The 22,495-nt window shown below is 32.9% G+C and overlaps 1 protein-coding gene across 4 annotated transcripts in view; it reads left to right on the forward strand.

Moving 5' to 3' along the window:
- Epha6 (EPH receptor A6) overlaps positions 1-22,495 on the forward strand; it is an 891,558-nt gene that overhangs the window by 139,427 nt on the left and 729,636 nt on the right. For all 4 annotated transcript variants that reach the window (XM_010644592.2, XM_033768075.1, XM_010644602.2 and 1 more), the window contains one exon: positions 17,833-18,496. In XM_010644592.2, coding sequence (XP_010642894.1) covers positions 17,833-18,496 — 664 coding nt within the window. The remainder of the gene's footprint in view (positions 1-17,832; positions 18,497-22,495) is intronic.

The following is a 22,495-nucleotide window of genomic DNA, read 5'->3' on the forward strand; positions in this document are numbered from 1 at the left end:
CATAGTGAGACACTGTCACAAAAAAAATTAAAAAAATAAAAATACTACATATGTTAGTCATTAAACAGAAAAGCAAACTAAAAACCCACAAATACAAAATTCAAATCCAACTTTTTACTGGGAAGATTGGAGAATTTTCATTGTATATGTAGCATTTGGAACTTTCCTGAACTCTGAATAGAATTTGGATAAGTAGAGAGAAATATTAGGACAGAGTATTATAGAAATAATTAGAAAGAAAAAGTACCAAAAAGTTGAATTATTTCATTTGCATGTATAGTATGCTTGCAGAGAAATTGGAATTTAACCCTGAGACAATGGTACAAGTGCTAATAATACCTTTGCAATGCTTCAAAGCTGTTCCACCCTGGAGGCAAGTGAGCTGGTATATTCATAAAGCAGTTCTCTAAGGTCCTTCCATTAAAGACTACTTTGAGGTGTATTTATCCATCCAGTGGGCTTGGCTTCCTCTGTAATTAGTGGGCTTGGAATAGAAGAAGTGATGCAGTGCAGAATGTAGTCTAGGACAATGGATTTTCATCGTCAGAAGCAACAGTCTGAGTTACCACCTGGTCGCAATTTTGCTTAGTTTTGTAGGTTCAGCTACACATCCAAGTCACCTCTGGGAACATCATGACCTGTTTGCCAGTGTCACAGATTCCCGTGTGTCAGTGCCTGATGGCTGCCATTCAAGTTTAGTTGCCCATTTTGACACTTAGAGCAATTATAGTTAACATATTTAAAAATCCCATCATTCCTATTGAGACTGGGAACCCAGATTCATAAGCTAATTCTTACCACAGCCTTCACATCTAGCATGTGAAGGACAACTAGGATTGCTTTTCAAGAAAAAAGTTTTCTCATCACTTTCTTTTCTCTCTCTCTCTCTCTCCTCTCTCTATCTATCTCTCTCTGTCTTTTTGCTCTCTCTCTCTCTCTCTGTCTCTGTCTTTTTGCTTTGGAGAAAGGAGTGTCTTTAGGACCATCACAGGAACACTGTCCTTCTTTACTGCTATTTGATGTATCCATTCTGTTGTCTTGTTTAATTCATATAGCTTTTTACTAGTGGCCTCATTGAAGACATCATTAAGCATTTTAAAAATTAATCACTTTGATTCTTTGTACAGCATTTCATCCACTTGAAATCTTTAGATTCAGTCACTCATGGCTTTTAGAACATCTGACATGTCGTCATGTAGCTGCGTTGTTTCGTATTTCTTTGTGTCTACCTTGAGATTTGTGGATCTTCTGAGTTGATATCTTTCAGTTTTGTGGGAGGATCTTGCTAGTGAGTAGCCTTCTCATGAGAGCTCAGTCCCCAGTACGTGCAGCTTCCTCCTGCTGCTAGGAGGCACTCATGGGTAGATGGCTGACTGAAGAGGGTGAGAGGCGTTCAGAGCTGCAGATCCTCTCTAGAGCAGGGACTTGCTGCACTGAATCCTTTCTAGTACACTCCTTTGAATCTTCTATTTTTTAATCAAAATTTTAAACAAATATTTTACCTTTTTGACTTTTACCAACTTTCCTTTTCCAGACTTTGAAGAAGCATCCTAGTAACACCTCATGACTGACTCAGATGCCGTAAAGTCTGAGTCCTAGGTAAACAATCTCGAATCAGTCAGCTTTCTGGCCTGGCCTTATATTCTCCCCTCTGTTCAACAGTCTGGAGTTGTATTCCTTAGCTTGGTCTCAGAGTTCTTGCCTGTACATGTTAGCCAGGCCCTACAGCTCTTTTTGAGGAATAATCCCTATCTTTCCAATAAAGGGAGAGTACTTCTATAGTTGGGTTATTCTGAAAATTTACCCTAGTTTCGGACCTTTAAGTCTCAAGGGGGTAAGGGAGGGATAGCATGAAGGAGAGAGGTTTCATTTTGGCAGATATCTGACTGAGGGCTCCTTCTTAATGTCTCCTTGGCAAAGGGAAGCTGATATCCTCTGGCAAAGGCAAATGAGCCACATTTATAGGTCCAGAGGCTTTAGAAAAATCTGAAGCTGTGTCAAATGCATTCATTCATCTACCTCCGTTCTAGAATTTAAGTCCTTTTCTGTAGCTGACTTTAATGTAGGAGGTGCTCAGTGACCATGAAGTCATCCTTCTCTACAGTTCGGTTCATTGCACTATCAGGTCCTGGTCTTGTTTTGTGCGCTTTTCTGCCTTTTGCAACAGGTGACTAGTGTCTGTTGATGCTATTATTAAAGCCTTATATTTCAAGCCATGCTGTGAGATGGAGGTTGGCTGTATGTGTGTGTCATCTTCCTTCAGTTCACAGATGGTACTCGCCAGTAACCACAGTCCTTATACCTTTGTTGCTGCACAGTAACTATCTCCAATCCTAGGTAGATTAGATGAATGAATGTCACTCTTATATCTATGTGATATCCAGTTTTACCATATAAGTAAATGGTAGCAGTTGAGAACTTCAGAATGCCAAGGTTTCTACTCTATTACTTATCATTAGAAGTCAGGACCCCTTGACCATTTTAGCCATGTTAGCCATTTTAGCCAGTTAATAATACATTTCTTAGCTGTCTGCTTTGTAGAATCGGTTGTATACTAACTATTACATTTGCAGGTCCCTCAGCAGCAAGTGCTAAGAATCTGAGTATCTGAAGCTCATTTAAAAGATCCGGGGAGCATGGATCAGAAGGAGGAAGTAATGTAGAAAGACAATGCTCATAGCAGTAAAGGGTGCAGGTGCATGTTACAGGATCCATGTATTCTTAATTTATATGCCCTTTAGAGATTGACCACTGTAATGGCAGCAAGAATCTGTTGTCATCAATAGCATGTGAAGTTTACTTATATAGGAATATATTTCTGTGTTAGTTGACATTTTGTTTCTGTAAAAGAAAAGTACTTTAAATAAACACTTTAAAGGAGAAAGGTTTATTTTGCTTGTAGCTTTGGAGATTTCATTCCATAGTTGGCTCCCTTATTGGCGGGCCTGAAATGAGGCTGAACATTATGGTGATAAGAATGTGGTGGAGCGGAGCTGCTAATCTTGTGAATGCCAGGAAGTAAAGTAAGGACCCAGTGAAAAACCATACCTTTCAAAGGCACATTGCCAGTAATCACTCTTCCGAGTAGGCTCAAACTCCCAGTTTCCATCACCTCGCAATGGTGCCACCAGCTCGGGACAATGCTTTTTCAACACATTAGGCCTTTGGAGAACATTGGAGGTCCAAAGAGTAACAGTGACAAAGTTTAAATTGCTAGCTGTTCCCAGTTTGCCAAAATAATCAATCAAACATATTATTTCAGTGTTGTTTTAATTTCTTCAAGTTCTTGTGGATTCTCCAACTGTCTCATGTATGTTGCCTTTATTCTGATAATTGCTTTTACATTCTTTATTTTTTTTAACTCTTGATTTTTTAGAATTTTTTATGTGTAATATATTTTCCTATGTAGATAATAACACTGCAAATAACATCTGAATTTTTCATAATTTTGTGCATAGTGTCCAGTTTTTGGTAGAAATTCTTAATTTCTAAAAAATCACATTCACCCATTTTTCTCCTTGTACGGTAGGCATTTATTGAAAAATTTTCATTTCCACACACACATGCTTATTTACACTGTGGATTGACTTTATGTTTTACCTTTCACATTTAGGTTGCTGACTCTGGGGACCATCCTTCTTGTAATTACTTTCAGAGACATCTTCATAAAATGAGGCAGATTTTCTGCAGAACAGCCTGTAACTTGCACCTTGATTTTGTGTGCATCCTTTATTTAATATTTACTTTTGATGTAAATAATGGCTTGCTTTGAGCCCTGTATTATGTTTCACAATCCATTTGCCTGTTGTGTTAATACATGTGATTTTTTTTTTTTTTTTTTTTTTTTGGAATTTTGAGACAGGTTCTTACTATGTAGTTAAGACTAACCTAGAATTTGCTATGTAGCCCAGCCTGGTCTCATACTCACAGCGATCCTCCTGCCTCAGCCTCCCGAGTGCAGGGACTATAGGTGTGCGCCACCACGCCCAGCTACTAATGTACTCTTGAAGTGGTATTCTTTCTTGTGAATTTTAGAATGAGTTTACTTTCTGAAAATATTTGGTTACAATCTAGTTGAATTTATAGATGTGCAAAAAATCAATATCTTTACATCTTGAAAGTATCCCATCTATTTTACAGATTACAGTCACTCATCTTATAGACAGTTTTTTCAGAGGACTTGGGAAGGCCTTAGAATCAGTCAGCTGTCAAAGCAGAAATGTAGGCTCACAGGGTTGAGTCGTAGAACCCAAGAAGAGTGTGGAAGAAGCCCCTGAAGCTGAGAAACAGTGACTTACTGAGGGCTCGCTTAGAAACTCATTATTCCTTAGAAGTTGTATTGAATTTATCAAAGGCTACATGGGTAGAGATTTTGAATATATATTTTCTCCCAAATTACTTTATGCCATCTTTTTATTACTGTTATTGCTTTTAGATTTCATAGGGAAAATATTTGATTTTTCTTGTAAATATGATTTCTTATTTATTGCCACCATTATATAAAATTTACAGAATTAACTAAGGAAAGTATTCTGTGTTTTCTGTGCTCAGAAACTGTACTTTAATGACTTTTATCCTTACATGTAGACTATAGCTTCTATTCCTTTTATAAGCATACAATTATGGAAATTTTAAAAATACATAAAATATGCAGATAAAGAAAACTGATTGTTTTTTCTTTGAGAAATAATCACTGTTATTTCAGATTTCTAAGAGATTGTTCCTCAGCTCTCCACCTCTCTACTGTCTCTTGAATACATATACATGTACACATAGTATTGTATTACCCACCAGTAATACACTACATATAAATTGTATGCATAAATTTAGATATGTATGAAATGTGTAACATGAATGCATTGTTTCCAAATGACAATTATAGTTTACCCAAAATTGTATTATTCTATTTTTCTCTTAATAGTATGTTATGAATACATTACAAAGTCATTGAATGCCCCTATCAAATGAATTTGAAAGTTGAAATAGCATTTTATCATCTCAGCATTATACAGTTAATTTTCAGTCTTATTTCATAATGATTTCTTAAAGTATATCATCTAGATCAACAGCTTAAATATTATCTTAGCATTCTTAAATATATTGCCATATTTTCATTATTATTACCAATAATCATGTAGAAATATATTTTTCTAGACATGGTATTTCCTCTTAGCCATTTGGGATTACTATATTTTGCTTTAGTTGTTACCTTTGTCCTTGTTACTTTTCTTTCATTGTTGAGACAAAATACATGATGCTGAAGGTTAAAGGGGAAAGGGTTTACTTAGCTCAGTTTGTAGAGGTTTCAGTCCGTAATCTACTGCCTGCGAGGCAGTGTGGCACATGGCAGAGGGATATCACAGAGGAGAAACAGTTTATGGCACCCACATGGTAGCAAATGCAACAAGGGAGCCTTAACAGAGCCTTTCTGCCCTTTTTGTCTTATCCAAACTACCAGGATTAGGGTGGTGTCAAACCAATCAGAGGCTTGGTTTAGTAACCACATGCCCTTACATCCCAGCATCACACACTCTAGATTCAGCCACCTTTGACCACATGGGGCTTTGGAGTGACCTCTAGGCCCAAACTATATTACTTTATTACCAACATACTATTGTGAAAGAAGTGTGTGTATTTGTGTGTTTCAATTATTGGGAGATTCTTTTTCTTGCCAAAAAGTTTGATGGGTATCTGTGCTCAGGTTTGGAAAAATGAGACAGGGTAGTGTTGAAACTGTAAATATTAAAGTTGAACCTGATGTTCTTCAAGAAACTTTGGAAAGAAAGTATATAGCATAATGTGTAGTTTTCATTTGGCTGTTGTTATTTTTAAAGTCTAGGAGTCTTAATCTTTTCAAATTGGAAATTTAACAATTATTTTTTGAAAGGTGACAAGTCATGTTTTCTGCTGCGAGCTGGTATATGCCGCCTGTGTATGTACTGTTTTCCTTTTTCTCCTTCCATTATGGTTCATTTCCTTTCTGTAATTCTTTTTGTATTTCACTTTACTATATTTCTACTTTATCAGATACTTTGTGAGACACATATACTCTTTTTGTTGTTGTTGTTTGTTTGGGGAGCAGCATCTAACTATGTAGTTCAGGCTGACATTGACCCCACTGTGTAGACTAGGCCGACCTAAAACTGGCAGTGATCCTTCTGCCTCAGCTTCAGAGTGCTGGGATTACAGGCGTGCACCAACTTTCTTTTTTATATTTTCTGTTGCATTTGGCTTTTGTCCTAAATAAGTTTTAAATGTATGTAGGATACTTTACGTATGTGTTAGATGTAACACTGATCTCCTGTGTGACTCATGCGTTATCTCATATGTAATACTTAGCTTAATTTCACATCCTTTTAATTTTTAACTACTTAGCAAATGTACATTGTTTTGCTTACTGGATTTAATTGTAGAGTTGAAATTGAATTAACATGTAAAATTCCATAAAGAAAACTGTAACATTAGCAAATACATCTACATATGGACAAATATATTTTCCATGTATTTTGAGAGTATCTCCATATAAAAAGTATTTCATAAATATTTATTTGTGATACCTCTTTATTCTTCTGTCTCTTAGGTATATTAGATTAATCAAAAGTATATATGATAACTAATACACTTTTTTGTGTTACAAAGATCGAAAGTACAAAATTTCATAAGTTGGTTTTAAATAATGTGTTTCAGAGTTAAATGTGACTCTAAATGGTGTGTGTTATGTCATAAGGTTTTTATTGCTATGCCTACAGCACTTTCTGTGCGTTATTCTGCGGAACATAATATGCAGTATTCAGAGGCAGATTTTTTTTCCTTGAAATTTTCAGTGAATGGTTTTTAAGCATCATTTTTAGTGAGCCTCAGCTATGCTTTTTAATTTTCCCCTAAGAAAATTATAATACAACTGTTTTAAAGGTAATCTAAAATGATTGGGTAAGTTTATTACACAGTCTTTGGCTCATTGCTCTAATAAGTGTGTTAGATTTTATAAAGTGGATACACTTCTTTTTAAGAATTTTATAGAAATAATGTAGTCATCTAAACTATACTCTGGGTAATTAATAAATTGTGAGATTAGAAATAGTGTAGGAGAAATTCGCAACTTAATCAGCAGTTTTAAAACTTCTTTCTGATACTAGTAACTTCTTCCTTCTAGTAATTTGATATTTTCAAGTATTTTAAACAAATAGAAACTAGTATTATAGCCTTCCTTTGGAAAAATGATACATATACTTTTACATTTTTGACATTATATATGTATTTATATGCTGTGTTAAGAAATCAGTAAATTCAAATATGTCATGCTGTATCAATTAATGAAACATACAGTAATTTTTTCAAGTCAGACTTTCATAAAGTCTGGCCAGGAAGTCCATCTCACTTTGAACCATCACAGTGGCTGATGATCATAGATTCAGTTGCAAATGCACAGGGTCCTGAGGTTAAGCAAGCTTCGGCCTGGCAAAAGCCATTCCCCTGGACGTTTTAAATGAGATTGTAATTTTAATTGAATTATAATAGCGTTATATGTATTGGAAAATCAAGTCAAAATAAATGTGATGTCTGTCTCTAGTGAAGCATCATCAAAATTAAAGGCCAGAATATAACCTCGAGGATGTGTAGAGGACCATCATCTTAGTTAAATGCTTGGTTTTACATTTATTTCACACATTATATGTCTGTAATATGATAGAATGTTTCCAGATTTCTACATGAAGATTGTTCTTTTGCTCATATTGACATTTTACCAACTTTATCTTGTTATACCTATCAATAACTTCTCTCTTAAAAAGTCAAGTATACATTAAATTATTTTTGTTTTACTAGACCTTTCAGCAGCATTTAATATGCTTAAATACTTTCTCTTGGATTAATTATTTTCTTGTGTAATGTGATTAGATCATCACACTTTCAGGAGTTTCATCTCCCAATTTGCATTAACAAATGTTTGAATATTCTTTTATTTAATATTTGATGTTTATGAAAAGTAATAGTTAATAATTTAAAAGACTTAAATAATATTTCAAATGGTATTATCTAAAATAGAAAGTTAATCAGAGTGAGAACTGTGGAGTCATTATTAGTCAGAACAAAGATAAATGAGCTGACTGGATAATAAGTCATTTTAAGGTCTCTATTCTTAGAAACCTAGATAATACCTACTTATTTCACTCTCCTTGCAAAACATATTCTTGAAATTGTCCCTTCTTCCCTTCTCCTCCTTCCTTCCATCTTACAAGCACCTACACATGCGTAGAGTCACCTGATGTTTTTTGGCTTCAACTAAGATCTGGATCATCTTTTATCAGCTCATTCTGATTTTAAAAAATAAGATTCTGAGTTTGGTAGACTTCTAAATTTTCTACATATTTCTCAGTGAGGTAAGGTCTTTATTCATTCATTTATTTATTTATTTATTTATTTATTATTTATTTATTATTTATTTATTTATTATTTATTTATTTATTTATTTATTTATTTTGGCTTTGGTTTGGTTTTTGAGAAAAGGTCTCACTTTGTAGTTCAGGGTGGCCTGGAACTAATGGTAACCCTTCTACCTCATCCTCCTAAGTGCTGGAATTACAGGCTTGCACCAAACACACCCAGCTATTTAGAATCTTGAACTAAATAGTAAGTCTTGACTTAGTGAATCCATTCACAATTATTACAATACAAACCCATTATTTATTTTCATATTCAGTAAATATTAAGAGCCTACTAATATCCTAGTGTTATATTTTGCTGGTAAGATGAATGTGATAAAATACAAGATAAAATTCCTATCTTTATTGAGCTTACATTCTACTTAAATTTATTTTAATTTTTTAAAAAGCCTTTATGTGCATCAGTAGAACATTCCATATATTTTTGGTATAGTGAAGATCCTTTTGCATGATTCTTGTGTATTTTTATAAACTCAAATGAGTCAATTCATTTGTTTAAATCAATGTCCTTATTTGTAAAAACAAGATAATAAACTTCATTTGTACTACATACATGAATCAATCTCAATATAATTTTGAGATTATTTTTCTATGCTTTCTAATTTGTGAAGTCCTGCAAAATCTACATTATTCATAAATTGTTAAACATAGGACTAAATAATTATGATAAATGTTAATTATCTTTCATTTTCAAAATCCTATAAATATCCAGTGGTAGTACTTACAGCATGTTATTCATTGGTTGACTAAAATAATATCTTAAACTTTGGTGATACCAATGAACTATATTATGGCATTGTTAATCTTCATAAATATTTGATAACTTTTAAATTGGGATAATCATTCTTAGCGACATTTATCCTCATTGATACAATATTTTGATCTCTTTAATGTGAAAAAAATCTACCAAAAGTGACAAGTTTGTTCTAAAGACAGTCTCAGCAATTGTCTTATACCACTGAATTCATACCTTTTTATTAACTATCTTCATAGTATGAATAAAAAAGTTTTATATTTTCACAAAGTGAAATAGAAATGTATCTGCACATGACATATTTTGCTTCTAGTTTTATTCTCTGAAACTAGTTATCATTTAAATGTAGAGCCTTCATTGTTCTGCTGCAAAAACAGATTTATGTTATTAAGTACATGCCTAGCAGCAAAATTCAGGCAACTAATTTTCCAAGTTTATGTCAGGATATTGATTCAAAATGAATATTTAAGTGATTCTGAAGAAAATCTTACATTAAATGAGAAGACCCTTTAAGAAGCTTTTCTTTGATAGAGAATGCTAGATTTAAATGCTTTAAAAATTAAGCCACTGCACAGTTACATAATGAAATGCCTGTGTACCTTGGCCAACTATAATTTATTCGACTTATTCAGTATAAGAGGAAGGATATTTGGAACAAACAGATGTATGCCATTTCATTTCATCAAATGAAGTGTCCTTTTATTTTCAACTAGTCTTACTTTTAGAATGAAGTTCGATATTCTTCCCCTCTTGACCTCCCTCTTCCATTTAAAGTGAGTTATCTGTGTGGGACAATAATTTGTTCCTTTGTTTTATTTTTAAATCTATCTTTAGATTGTTCTGAATTGATAAATAATAGTATTCTATTGTATTACTATACTTTAATCATCTGATATTGTATTGTAATGATAGGCAAATTAAAAAGGTATTTGGCCTTCAGATAATGGTTTGTGATAGTCTATCTGCATAATTTCATCATATAAATCAAAAACATTTTGTGGACAAAAAACTCTTCACATATTTTTCTCCCTTTTAGTATATATTTTGTGTTGCAAATAGTAACAAAAATAAATTCAGTACTTAATAATTTTAATAGTACAGTAAATAATATTTATTATATCATATGTTTTTTAAAAGATGGGCAAAGAAAAGAAAGGAAAATGATTTGGCATATGTGCAAATAAATATGTAATCTTTAAGAAGGTATAGATGAAGGCAAATGCCAAAATATTTTTTTCATATCTATCTCGTTTCAATGCTCTAGCTTCCTGCCTTATTTCCCACTGTTACCATATATAATACTCAACTTTTTTACTGACAACCCCACCCCAGTTGATTCAGACAAGTTGCCCTGCTCTTCATGATCCTAAGGGATCAGGGGTGTGATTGTTCCTCTCTCCCCATCTTACTGTAGATACAAGATGTAAGCATCTTAACATACAAGAGGTAAGTTACTTATCTTTTCTTTTGCTAACCTGCTTTAAGTAGGTCATCAAGATTTATTAGTACTATGGCGAGACCTCAAAGAACTAGGACTAGATGTTCCATTTGACCCAGCTATCCCCCTACTGGGTATCTTTCTGAAATAATTAAAAGAATCATATCACAGAGATATGTGTTCACCCATGTTTATAGCAGCCTAGTTTGTAATAGCTAAAACTTGAAAACAGCCCAGTTGCCCATCAATTGGAGACTGGTTAAAGAAGATGTGGTTTTTCTATAAATTGGAGTACTGCTACTCAGCCATAAAGAATGAGAAACTAGAGTCATTCATAGGAAAATGAATGCATATTGAGGCCATACTCTTAAGTGAAATAAATAAAATACAAATGTGTAAATACAAAATAGTTTCTCTGGTGTGAAAAACTGAAAGTGTAAATAAGATCCAAATGATATAACTGACGATGTGAAATAGGAAGAAAAGGGCTAAAGGTGTAGGGGAAGTGGAAAGGGTAGGGGAAAGGAAATAAGGGAAAAGAAAAAATAGAGAAGAGGAAAAAAAACGGAAACAGTTTTTGTAAATAGGGAAGGGCGGAGGGAGGGAGTGAAGGGAGGGCAGGAGTACGGGGACAAAGTGAGAACCAAGACCTGTCATGTAAAGGTACAAGATCCCAATCATGAATGTAACTGTACTGTAAAACTAGAAAGTACCAATAAACTCCACAAGGAAAAAAAAACAGATTTATTAGTGCCCTTCAAGTTTGTATTTTAAGAAACTATCTGCTTTTACTTTATATCTGTTATTTTAAATAAAAGTTTACATTCCTGTTAAATTCTAAAGATTTTTCAAAAGGAAGAAAGTGTAAATTTGAGAGATTTAATGTTAGGACTTTCACATAAAGATCAGTTTATCAGCATAGTACCTGACCATTTTTACCCTAAAAAGGCTACTTGATTGCCTTATTCTCTGAGAAAATAAAGCAATCTGATTTCTCACTGACTGCCATTTGCTTTAAGAGTTAATTTTTTCTTTTTTTGGTTCTAACTTTCAATGCCCAAAAGTAATTCTGTTTTTTGTTCTGGCTTATTTAGCATGTTATGGAAACAAAGTTTATTGTCTGGAGATGTTTCTAGGGAACCCTCAGGTGTAAGTGAACTGATGATTGCTCAGAGCTCTTTACATTTATATTTATCATTTCTAACATTTTTTTTCATTTTAAATGAGGATGCCAGGAGTACAGGAGAAGAGAAATATTCTTAGCTGGTACAAAGCAGTAAGATCTATGCATGTATTTTTGGAAACTTTATCCCTGTACCATATTCATATAGTGGGTAAAAGTTGTTGTCCCCACTTAAAACAAATATACTTGCAAGCTATTTTTCAGCTGCAAAATACTTAAATATACATAAACCCAGGATGAAAATAATGAAACCTTTCATTAGTTCTAGAGCTGGTCAGCCCTTTATGTAAGGTCCTGAACTTTATGCCAATTCTCCTGTCTCATATTTTTTATTTGTTTCTTTTATGATATAGAACACTAATATATAAAATAATTGACCAATGTATAATGCAGAAAAAAGTTCAGTAAAATAAAAATGAAGCCATTATATTTTTGCAGAATAGAATTATCTGTGAATTATAATCTGTTCCTACATTCCATTTAATCAAAGCAAAGTTACTTTTGCCTTACAGTCATTTTATGAGTTGTTTCTTTGGATTAAGGAATGGATGCCTGAATTGCGTATAATGATGGAAGTTTTGTCATTTGGGGTGTCTTAATGAAAATTGTTTGTTTAGCAAGAATAAATCATCCTTTGAGTATTTTCCAGGAAGAATGTTTTAATATCTATATGAGTACTTTTTATAACCATGTGCATGTTGTATAAAGTTGCTGTGTCTGCAGGAGAAAATGAGAATATGTGTTGGGAAGAAGTTTGTTATACTCACAAGTCTCAGAGAGGGAGTTAGCACATTTTATGAAAGGCCTCAGAAGTTTTAGTCAAGTGTCAGGAGAAAGCAGTTTAGGCCAGAAGCTTTTCATGAGCATTCTTTTTTTTTTAATTTTTAAAATTTTAATTGAGTTTATTGGTACATTTTAGGTATACAGTACAGTTACATTCATCATTGGGATCTTGTACCTTTACATGACAGGTCTTGGTTCTCATTTTTTCCCCTTGTCCTGAGCTTTCTGAGGGAAAAGCAAGGCAAGGCAGGGCCGACTAAACAGTTCAGAATGGCTAATTTCAATAATCTGTGTGAGTTTGCACTATAATGGTACTTACAAAGTACCTGATAACAAGCCTATGATGATGTAAGACGAGAACGACATCGGCTACCTGGGTGACAATTAGATAAGGAGTAATGATGCATCAGATTGAGGATTGATTGGCTTGAATGTGAGACATGTAACAAGCCAAGCTTTATGCTGTGTCTGACAAGTGCTGGAAAGGACAAATTTTCCATCTTCCCAAATCCCTGCAGCAAACTTTATAGGATGTCAACATTATAGGATACAGAAAGTAAAGTTAGAAAGTGTGGGTCTAATCACTGTCCAATGCATACCTGGGTAATTAATTTATGAATGTTAGGTTCCATACTGGTTCCATCAAGTTGAAAATATCTCTTACTTTATTGTATTGATGAGGACCAATGTGTTTACACGTGTAAAACAGCTGTAATAGGAGTAAATCCACTATATAATTTATAAATAATGTATAACTTCACTATATATAAATAGTTTCATTATAATCAAGGTGACCTTGTAACATTCGGAAGAATCCTTTGAACTACAGCTCATTCTTGCTTAACCAAAATTTCTCATTGAACAAGATATTCTATTTTCAAAGTCTGTACCTTAGCAATCAACTCTCTGATGTAAAGAAAGTGCTTTAAAAAAATCACAATAAATGAGAAGAAGCTCTCTGTTCTACTCATCCTGGCCATTAAATCAAAAATAATTTCCAAACTTTCTTTGCTGTAGAAATGTATGATCTTGCTTTGCCTTGCTGAGGTCTTTTCTACATTATATGTTGGTGAATTCATATATTAATTGTTTGTTATCCTCCATAACTCTGTCAAAATACATAAGATAATCCATTTAAAAGAAGGAAAGTTTTATTTTGGTTCACAATTTCAGAGCTTTCAGTTAATGGTCCCTTGGGCCTGTCACACGTGGCCCTGTGGCAGCAGAATAAATTATAATATTTTATGGTGGAGGACCTGTTCAGATCATGGCAGCTAAGAAGCAAAAAGAAAGCAAGAGGGGCCCCAGTCCCCAATATCCCCTTCAAGGCCATGCACCCAGTGATCTAACTTCCTTCTCACTTGGTTCCATCTTTTTCACATTCCATCACATCCCAGTTGTCTGGAGACTTTAACAGTTTAATCCCAGAATCCTGGGGTCTTTGCAGGGACATTCCAGATATGAGTTACAGCAAATGTTATGTTATTTTAAGTCTTACATAAAATATTTTTTTAAATGGCAAACAAAAGTTTGAGGAGTTGGGATATTTTGAATTCAGTGCTTGAATCCAAAGCAAGACAGCTGACATAAAGAACCAACTTAGAATCTGTGCAGGTTTGATAAATATTTTCATCTTGTAATTTTTGCATTTAGATTTAATGTAATCTTTGTATTTAAGCTGAAAGTTTAATCCCCTGGATTAAACAGGGCACACGTTGCCTAAAAGTGGACTGGGATGCTCATAATGTACACATGTGAAGCTGCTGATTGTATGGGATAAAAATAGAGTCAGCGAATGGAGTAGAAGTGGCACTGACTATGATGAGGACCTGGTTCTCTGTGGAAAACACCACATACTCATTCCCTTCTAAGGAACCCAGGTATTTCAATCAATTTGGCCTCCCAGGTTATTTGCAAAGTACAAAAATGAAATGTATTTAAAGTTGTATTTTAAAATGATTTATCATCTTTAAAAATTTAGACGTATGTGGTGTGAGCCCCCAGACTCATTCTCACCTTAGGCCTCCAATATTTAGAGCCCCTATTTTAATACTTGAAAATTTTAATGAAACATATAACTATCTAAACATATACGCAGTACTTTCAAATGGAACATTATGCCTAAGATTTGTAATAATTTCTACATCTACCAAAGTTATATTTTGTAGTGAATTTCATAGCCTATTACATTTATACCAGTCTTGAATTTATAGTCTCATTTTAGAGACCAATAAAATAATTAAAATAATCTAAATTATTTTCTCCGTTTTGGTTAAGATGAGATTTAGTGGTTCATATGTTTTGACTGGTTTGGTACCTGGTTTATCTTTTCCAGTATAGTATAATTGAAATGGTCAACAGCAATGACTAACAACTTTTCCCATATTTTTTTAAATAAATGAGAGCCGAAGAAATACTACACTTAATCATACATAGCAAACAATATGGAGAGTGATATACTATTTTAAGTATTCTTATGTACTATTTTTGAGAAGATTCATTGTTTTTCATTTGATTTTACTCCTGGCCATTCTCTTTTTTAAAACATCTCCCAAACTAAACTTTTTTATAATAATTACATAATATAATAATTACATATAATAATTACATAAATTATTTTTCCAAATAGACAGTTTTTCACATTTCAAATAAATAACTCTCATATTTTAGAGAGTTGCTTAATAAGGATTTCAGTGCTTTTTATTAACGTGAAAACTTAGTCTCAAGATATTAAAATTTAATTATTCAAACTGAATTTATTGGGAAAATAGATTTTTACTCTGATATGAGAGTGGAAAATGTAGTAGTGAAAATAACTACATGTGTTCTCTGAGAAACAATCAATTCTGCTTAGAAATTTATCCAAAATAATGAGTGCTTTAGAGATTTTTCTGAGAAATGCTCAGTGCTTTAGAGATTTTTCCTGAGAAATGCTGAGAATTTCAAACATTGGTTTTGATGTTACTGAGATTTTATTATTAATTATAATATTTCTTGTCTTGGTTCATGGTTCAATTTCAAATGATTATTCTGCAAATTAATAATCTGTGAAAGAACTGGTTTGCTCTTAACTTGAAGTTTAAAAATAACACCTATGATATGCTAGGGTAAAAAAACAACTTAGATGAGTAATTTTATATAAATCTCATAAGAATATTGGAGCACCCCTGATTAATAGTGAGTATATATTGTAAAATTATATCCTCAATTTTAAAGGCACTGTATTTTCTGGAATATATTCTCTGACCCAAAATTTTTAGAAGAGATTGCATTTAAATCTGCTTGGTAGATAAAATTATTTGTAGAAATTCATAGTAGATAATTAAAAACATTTAGTATCATCATAGTCTTATATACTGAAGAAAGTAGCCATTCTGTTGGAAACTATACTAATTGAAATTGAACCACTTTTGATTAAATGACTCTCTAAAACCAATTAAAATGAGAAACTGCAAACAATGTGTTAAAGTATCTTACTATAAATCACTGATGTATAGTATCAAGAAAGAAAATACTTATGCACTGTAGGAAATGGTTTATCATTTCTAGTATACTCTAATAGAAATGATCAACTCTGATGATTAAAACATTCTCCCTAAAAGGCTACAATGATTCGAGAACTATTTTTCATTTATTATGGATTTATTATAAATCTCAATTGTAGCTATACAAATATAATAAGTACCATATAAATTTATAGTATAGAAATATGCAATGTGAGATGTATAAATACTGGTAATAACTATTGATGTCAAGGTAATAAAATGTTTTTAATAATTTCTTTTAATTTTTTATTTTTATTGCTGCATTTTTGCAGTGCATAATGATTACATTCATTGTAGGGATTGATGCATGTACATAGTACATCCCAATTCTTTTCTTTTTCCCCTTCCTCCCAACCTCCTTCAATTTTGCCATCATTAGATTCATTTATCTTATAAGTAAGTCATTATAAAGTTAATTGTAATATATATAATAAGATTAATAGGCCAAAAAACATGTAAAACACATAAGATAATTACACTGAGTCACGGTATGCTTTTAGATGCATTTCCATGCTAGATACCAATTTTTTTCTCTTTTTTTGTGTTACTGATCTATTTCCTACTCAATTTACATATTGATTTTGTTTCATGTAAGAGAAGCCATGTGACCTTTAAGCATGTGTGTCTAATTTACTTATAATTTCAAGGTGCATCCATTTTTAATAATGTATTTGAAAAAGAGTAAACAAGTTTTTCCTATGGAAAGATATTTATATGTGGCCTATAGAAAGGAAGGTCATTCAGGGATCTACCCCAGAATAGTAAATGCCAGAGTGTATAAGGTGCTTATAAAGTCTCTTTCTTTGTTCCTTCTCATCCATTACCACCCCGTGTGCTTCCAGTGTCTGGTGTGGCTGATCCTAAAATACATCCATAACTCCTACCTTGGGGTATTCACTCTTACTGCTTCCTCTTTGAACTCTCTCTGCTTAAGATATTGCTGAGTACCTCCTCCTTAGTAAGGCCTTCTCTAGGTACTCTATTTAAAATTATAGCCCTCTTCTTCATCTCTCTGACTAGTTTTTTCTCCCATTGTACTTTCTATCATATTAGTCTCTTTACTCATTTATACTTTCTATTGTCGATCACCACCATAGCGGAATCTCCAGCACATTTTGTTCCACTAGTTAACTGATGTATTCTCATGTCCAGAATAATGTCTGATAAATACTGTTTAAAAAAATTTAAGAAGTAAAATCTCTTATTTTCTCTGAAACAGCATGAAATAATTGAGTCCCAGTAAACCTGCCTCATGTTGTGGCATTTTGAATATGAATATAGATAATAAAACTAGAATGCATGTGTCATGAGTTCTGTTGTTTGATCAGACAATAGACACTACTTTGTGTTATTTTAGTATCCCAGGAACTATCTTAACATGTTTACATATACTTAAATAATTTATGTCTTATAGCAACCCTGTAAAACTGTTAATGTTATCAGCTTCATTTTATAATTCAGGAAATTAGGTTTCACTTGGTCAGCAATTAGCATGTATGAAAGTATGATTCTCTCTTCCAGAAACATATTCTTAAGCAGCCTCCATGGTCTAAATGCTACTGCATTCTTGTTTTGAATAGCTTCATTTGTGTCCTTTTAATTCACTTTTACTTTTTTAACATTGGAAAATAATCATTTCAGTTGAATAATTGATATTTTATAATCATGTAATGTTTTCCCTTTTGTAGTGGGATGCCATCACCGAGATGGATGAACACAACAGGCCCATTCATACATACCAGGTGTGCAATGTGATGGAACCAAACCAAAACAACTGGCTACGTACGAACTGGATATCCCGTGATGCAGCCCAGAAAATTTATGTTGAAATGAAGTTCACACTGAGAGACTGTAACAGCATCCCATGGGTCTTGGGAACTTGCAAAGAAACATTTAACCTGTATTATATGGAATCAGATGAGTCCCATGGAATTAAGTTTAAGCCAAGCCAGTATTCAAAGATTGACACAATTGCTGCTGATGAGAGTTTTACCCAGATGGATTTGGGTGATCGCATCCTCAAACTGAACACTGAAATTCGTGAAGTGGGACCTGTAGAAAGAAAAGGATTTTATCTTGCATTTCAAGACATTGGGGCATGCATTGCCCTGGTTTCAGTCCGTGTTTTCTACAAAAAGTGTCCCTTCACTGTTCGAAACTTGGCCATGTTTCCTGATACTATACCAAGGGTTGATTCTTCCTCTTTGGTTGAAGTGAGAGGGTCCTGTGTGAAGAGTGCTGAAGAGCGTGATACTCCTAAGCTATATTGTGGAGCTGATGGGGATTGGCTGGTTCCACTTGGAAGGTGCATCTGCAGTACAGGATATGAAGAAATTGAGGGTTCCTGTCACGGTAAGAAAGAAACACATAATTTATCTTGCATATTCATGATTTTTTTAAAAAAGTAAATGTGTTCTACAAGAATTTTCAAATAAGCATAGTGTGAAGTACCTTATAATTAATTATAAAAGAAAATTCCTATTATCTAAGAAAATGTCTGACTTTGGTTATTTTGATGTTAGGAAGAATATCTCATGTTGTTTTCAGTAAAGGAGTAAACCACTATAAAATTCTGTATTCTCCATTTTTATGGTGAAAAGAAACATCAAGAGTAGTAATTAAAAGTAGTGGAGATTCAAAATAGGGATTTGTGTGTCGCTGTGTTGTCAAATTAGGGACAAAGTTACAAAATAATCCTTTTGTTCATATTAAACTAAATGCATAGCATTTTAAACTAAATTCCTCATGAGGAATTCATTCAAGTTTTATATTAAAAACTTTTAGGCTATTTTACATAGATGTTACATGTGTGGTGTTTTAATGTAGAACTTTTCAGAGCTTAATTTATACTTAGCTGCCATTGAGAAAAATTTTCTACTATAACATATTGGCTTTTAATTTTATTAACAGCATTTGGTAAGAGCTAGTTATCTAGACATATTAGCATCATATAATGATAGTTAAGTTTAGAACTATACTTTTTACATTGTCAAAACAGTAAAAATATAAAACAATAAAATATAAATAATTTTCAAGATGAAGTATTTTCCTTTTTATATTATTAACCCCTTGAGAGTTTATTAACCTGTTAAATACTTACGTTAAAATTTTATATAGATATTTCCACAATTTATATTGTATATATTGTATTTGAAATTTGGACTCATTTTTGTTGGTTAACAGTAACATACTAGAGAGATTTAGTTCTGAATGATAAATTAGGGTATTTTCCTAATTTTGAATGTATTTTTTCTTTTCATACTGTATTCATATTAATTTAAAAAGATGAGAAAAATAAGAAAAAACTTACTTGTATGAATATAAAGGGCTGAATTTTTAAAATTTTTATCTGTATAAAACACGTGGGTTCTCTACTTTCGAAAAGTTCACCATTGCTTTCAGTGATCATCATGTGTGGTAATTGGAGAATTTTAACATTAACATGAGAAGTCTGTCATATGCAATTTAGAAACCATGAACCAATGTTTCTCTACTATTTAATCACAAAAATACTTGGTTTACATTTATCAATAAAGATTGAATCTAAAGTTTTATTAACCTATACAAGGATTTATAATGCAGCAAAAATAAAGCATAAAGGATTTTAGGATTATAAAATATTTATGGAAATTCAGTAACGAAAATTTTTATACATAACCATTAGTGAAATTGGGAAGACAATAAGAGCTAGGGAAAAATATGCATAGCTACCTTGCAGTTTTGCCACATTTTAAATTAAGTAGACATTATAAACATTAATTATATTAATTGTTTAAATGTTAGAGATAGGTCAATAATAATTTATATGATTTGTTATTACTAAATATTTGCATTTTTATGGCATTGGTTAAATCAACATACCATGGTGACTATATATATTTTTTAATTTAATATGATGGAGGTGTGAAATTTCTTTTTGTGTTTTTTAGGCTTTAAAATTTCTTCAGTTATTTTACTAAGATGAATTTAGACAAATATAAGCACTAAAAGCTTAGTGCTTCTGTTTGTGTTTGTGTCTTAGTACTTTTATTATTGTTTATCTGGATGCAGGAACATGAGGGACTGGGCACAGCACAAATGTTCATCATCTTGTAGTGCACAAAAGAAACTGGGGGAATTAAGCCTGAATTTTATATCCGTGATGTACCAATACTGAAATCAGTTACCTTATCCATGAAGTATTGAAAATAATTATGATAAAGTACTTACAAAACATTAGTGTATGCTTCCAATTAAATACAGCAAATTGCTCTTTTCAAAGGGAAAGTCTGAATGGATATGGAGACCTAATTTTTAAAGATAGATATTTTATACCATTTTAAAGTATTTATGTGTGTGTTCTTGATACTTTATATGCACTTTTATTTTCTCCATTACAGTATTTTCCTGTTGATGGAAAAATCTTGGTGCTTATCAGCAAGTTATCTCATAGCCTACTCTTTGAGCTACACAATACTAAATGTCAAATTAAACTTACAGGAATAAACCATAGATCAAGTTAGTAATATGACTGCACAAAATGAGAAAAGAAAACAGCATCTTAATATCATTTTTCTTCTGCTCTATTCTGTTAAAATAATATAAACTGTTGATATTTGATAATTCTGTGACTACTTTGTCTTAGTCATTTCCATAGGTGGTAGAGATGAATATAATCACACATGCATTTCTTTTGTGTATTATCATGAGATAAAACAACACAGCTTCTTAGTTAAAGCCTCTGTTGACTCCAAACACTAAGAATTAATGTATATCAGTTATTGTTCTCCACACCTACAATAGAAAGAAGACTGAATTGGAATAATTGGAAAGGACTCTCGCGTTCTAAAAAGTAGAGAATGTAGCAATCATTGGTTCACTCTGGTGCTGAAAATCTTCTAAGTGTGGTCATGATTCTATGCCACAGGGCAGGGAAAGTTCTCTGACTATAGCCTAGTTGTCCTTCTTGGATTTGGCTCTCCTTAGCTCCCACCTTCCTTGCTGGACTCTGGTTCTGTCATCCGAGTCACTGTCCTTGTTTATACAAGTTACCTGTGTGCCAATTGCTAGTTTCAATAGCTGTCTGGAAATATTCTTAATTTGATCAACAATGATAAATATTTTTTAAAAAAATATCAGGTTATTCACTCAAAAATCAATAGCCTTCTTCTACACAAATAATAGACTCACTGAGAGAGAAATTAGGGAAACAGTTCCTTTCATGGTAGCATTCAAAAAAAAAAGAAAGAATGGGCCAGGGATTTAGTTCAGTGTTGCCAGTGCCTGTCTCGTAAGCTCAAGGTCCCGAGTTCAATCCCTGGTACCAAAAAGCATACAAAAGTAAAGCAAAATGAAATCTCTAGGAATCAATCTAAGGAAGGAAAAAGACCTGTACACTGAAAACTATAGCACTTTGAAAAAAAGAGAACAAAGAGGATATAAGAAAATGGAAAGACATCCCTTGCTCTTGGGTAAGAAGAGCCAACATAGGGAAAATGGCCATACTTCCAAAATTGCTATACATATTCAAATATGTATGCTATACATTTTGAAATCCCAACAGTATACTTCAAAGAATTAGAGAAAACAATCCAAAAATTACTGTGGAACCAGAAAAATCCTAGAACAGCAAAAAGCATTCAAGGCAACAGAGACACAACAGGGGATATCACAATCCACAACTTGAAACAATACTACAAATCTACTGTGATATAAACAGCATGGTACTGGCAAAGAAACAGACCTGAGAATCAGTGGAATAGATTGGAAGATACAGAAACAACTCCAGATATACTCACCTACCTCACTTTTGACAAAGGAGCCAGCCATCCTCAGTGAAGGAAAGATAGCCTCTTCAATAAATTTTGTTGGAAAAACTGGATTTTAACTTGCCAAAGATTAAAATTAGACCCCTATCTTTCACCATGCACCTAACTAAAATTGAAGTGGATTAAAGATCTAAATATTAAAGGAGAAACACTAAACTTGCTGGAAGATAAATTAGATGGAACTCTCAAAGGCATTGGCATAGGAAAAGACTTTATGAAGGAATCCTCAGTAGCATGGGAATGAGCACAAAGAATCAACAACTTGGATTCATTTTTATGAAGGGAAGGCAGGGGTAAGGGGAAAAATGAGAATCAAGACTTGCCATGTAGAGGTACAAGATCCCAACAATGAATGTAACTGTACTGTATCCCTAAAATGTACCAATAAACTCAATTAAAGCTGAAAAAAAAAAAAAAAGCTTCTGCACTGCAAGGGAAACCACCAACAGAGCTCAGAGACAACCTAAAATGTGGGGGAAAAATTTTTACCCACTGCTCCTCTGATAAAGGACTATTATCTAGAATAAAGAACTCAAAACAGCCC

The sequence above is a fragment of the Fukomys damarensis genome, unplaced genomic scaffold, assembly GCF_012274545.1.
Source record: "Fukomys damarensis isolate Sample0158 unplaced genomic scaffold, DMR_v1.0_HiC HiC_scaffold_24, whole genome shotgun sequence".
Lineage (NCBI taxonomy): Eukaryota > Metazoa > Chordata > Mammalia > Rodentia > Bathyergidae > Fukomys > Fukomys damarensis.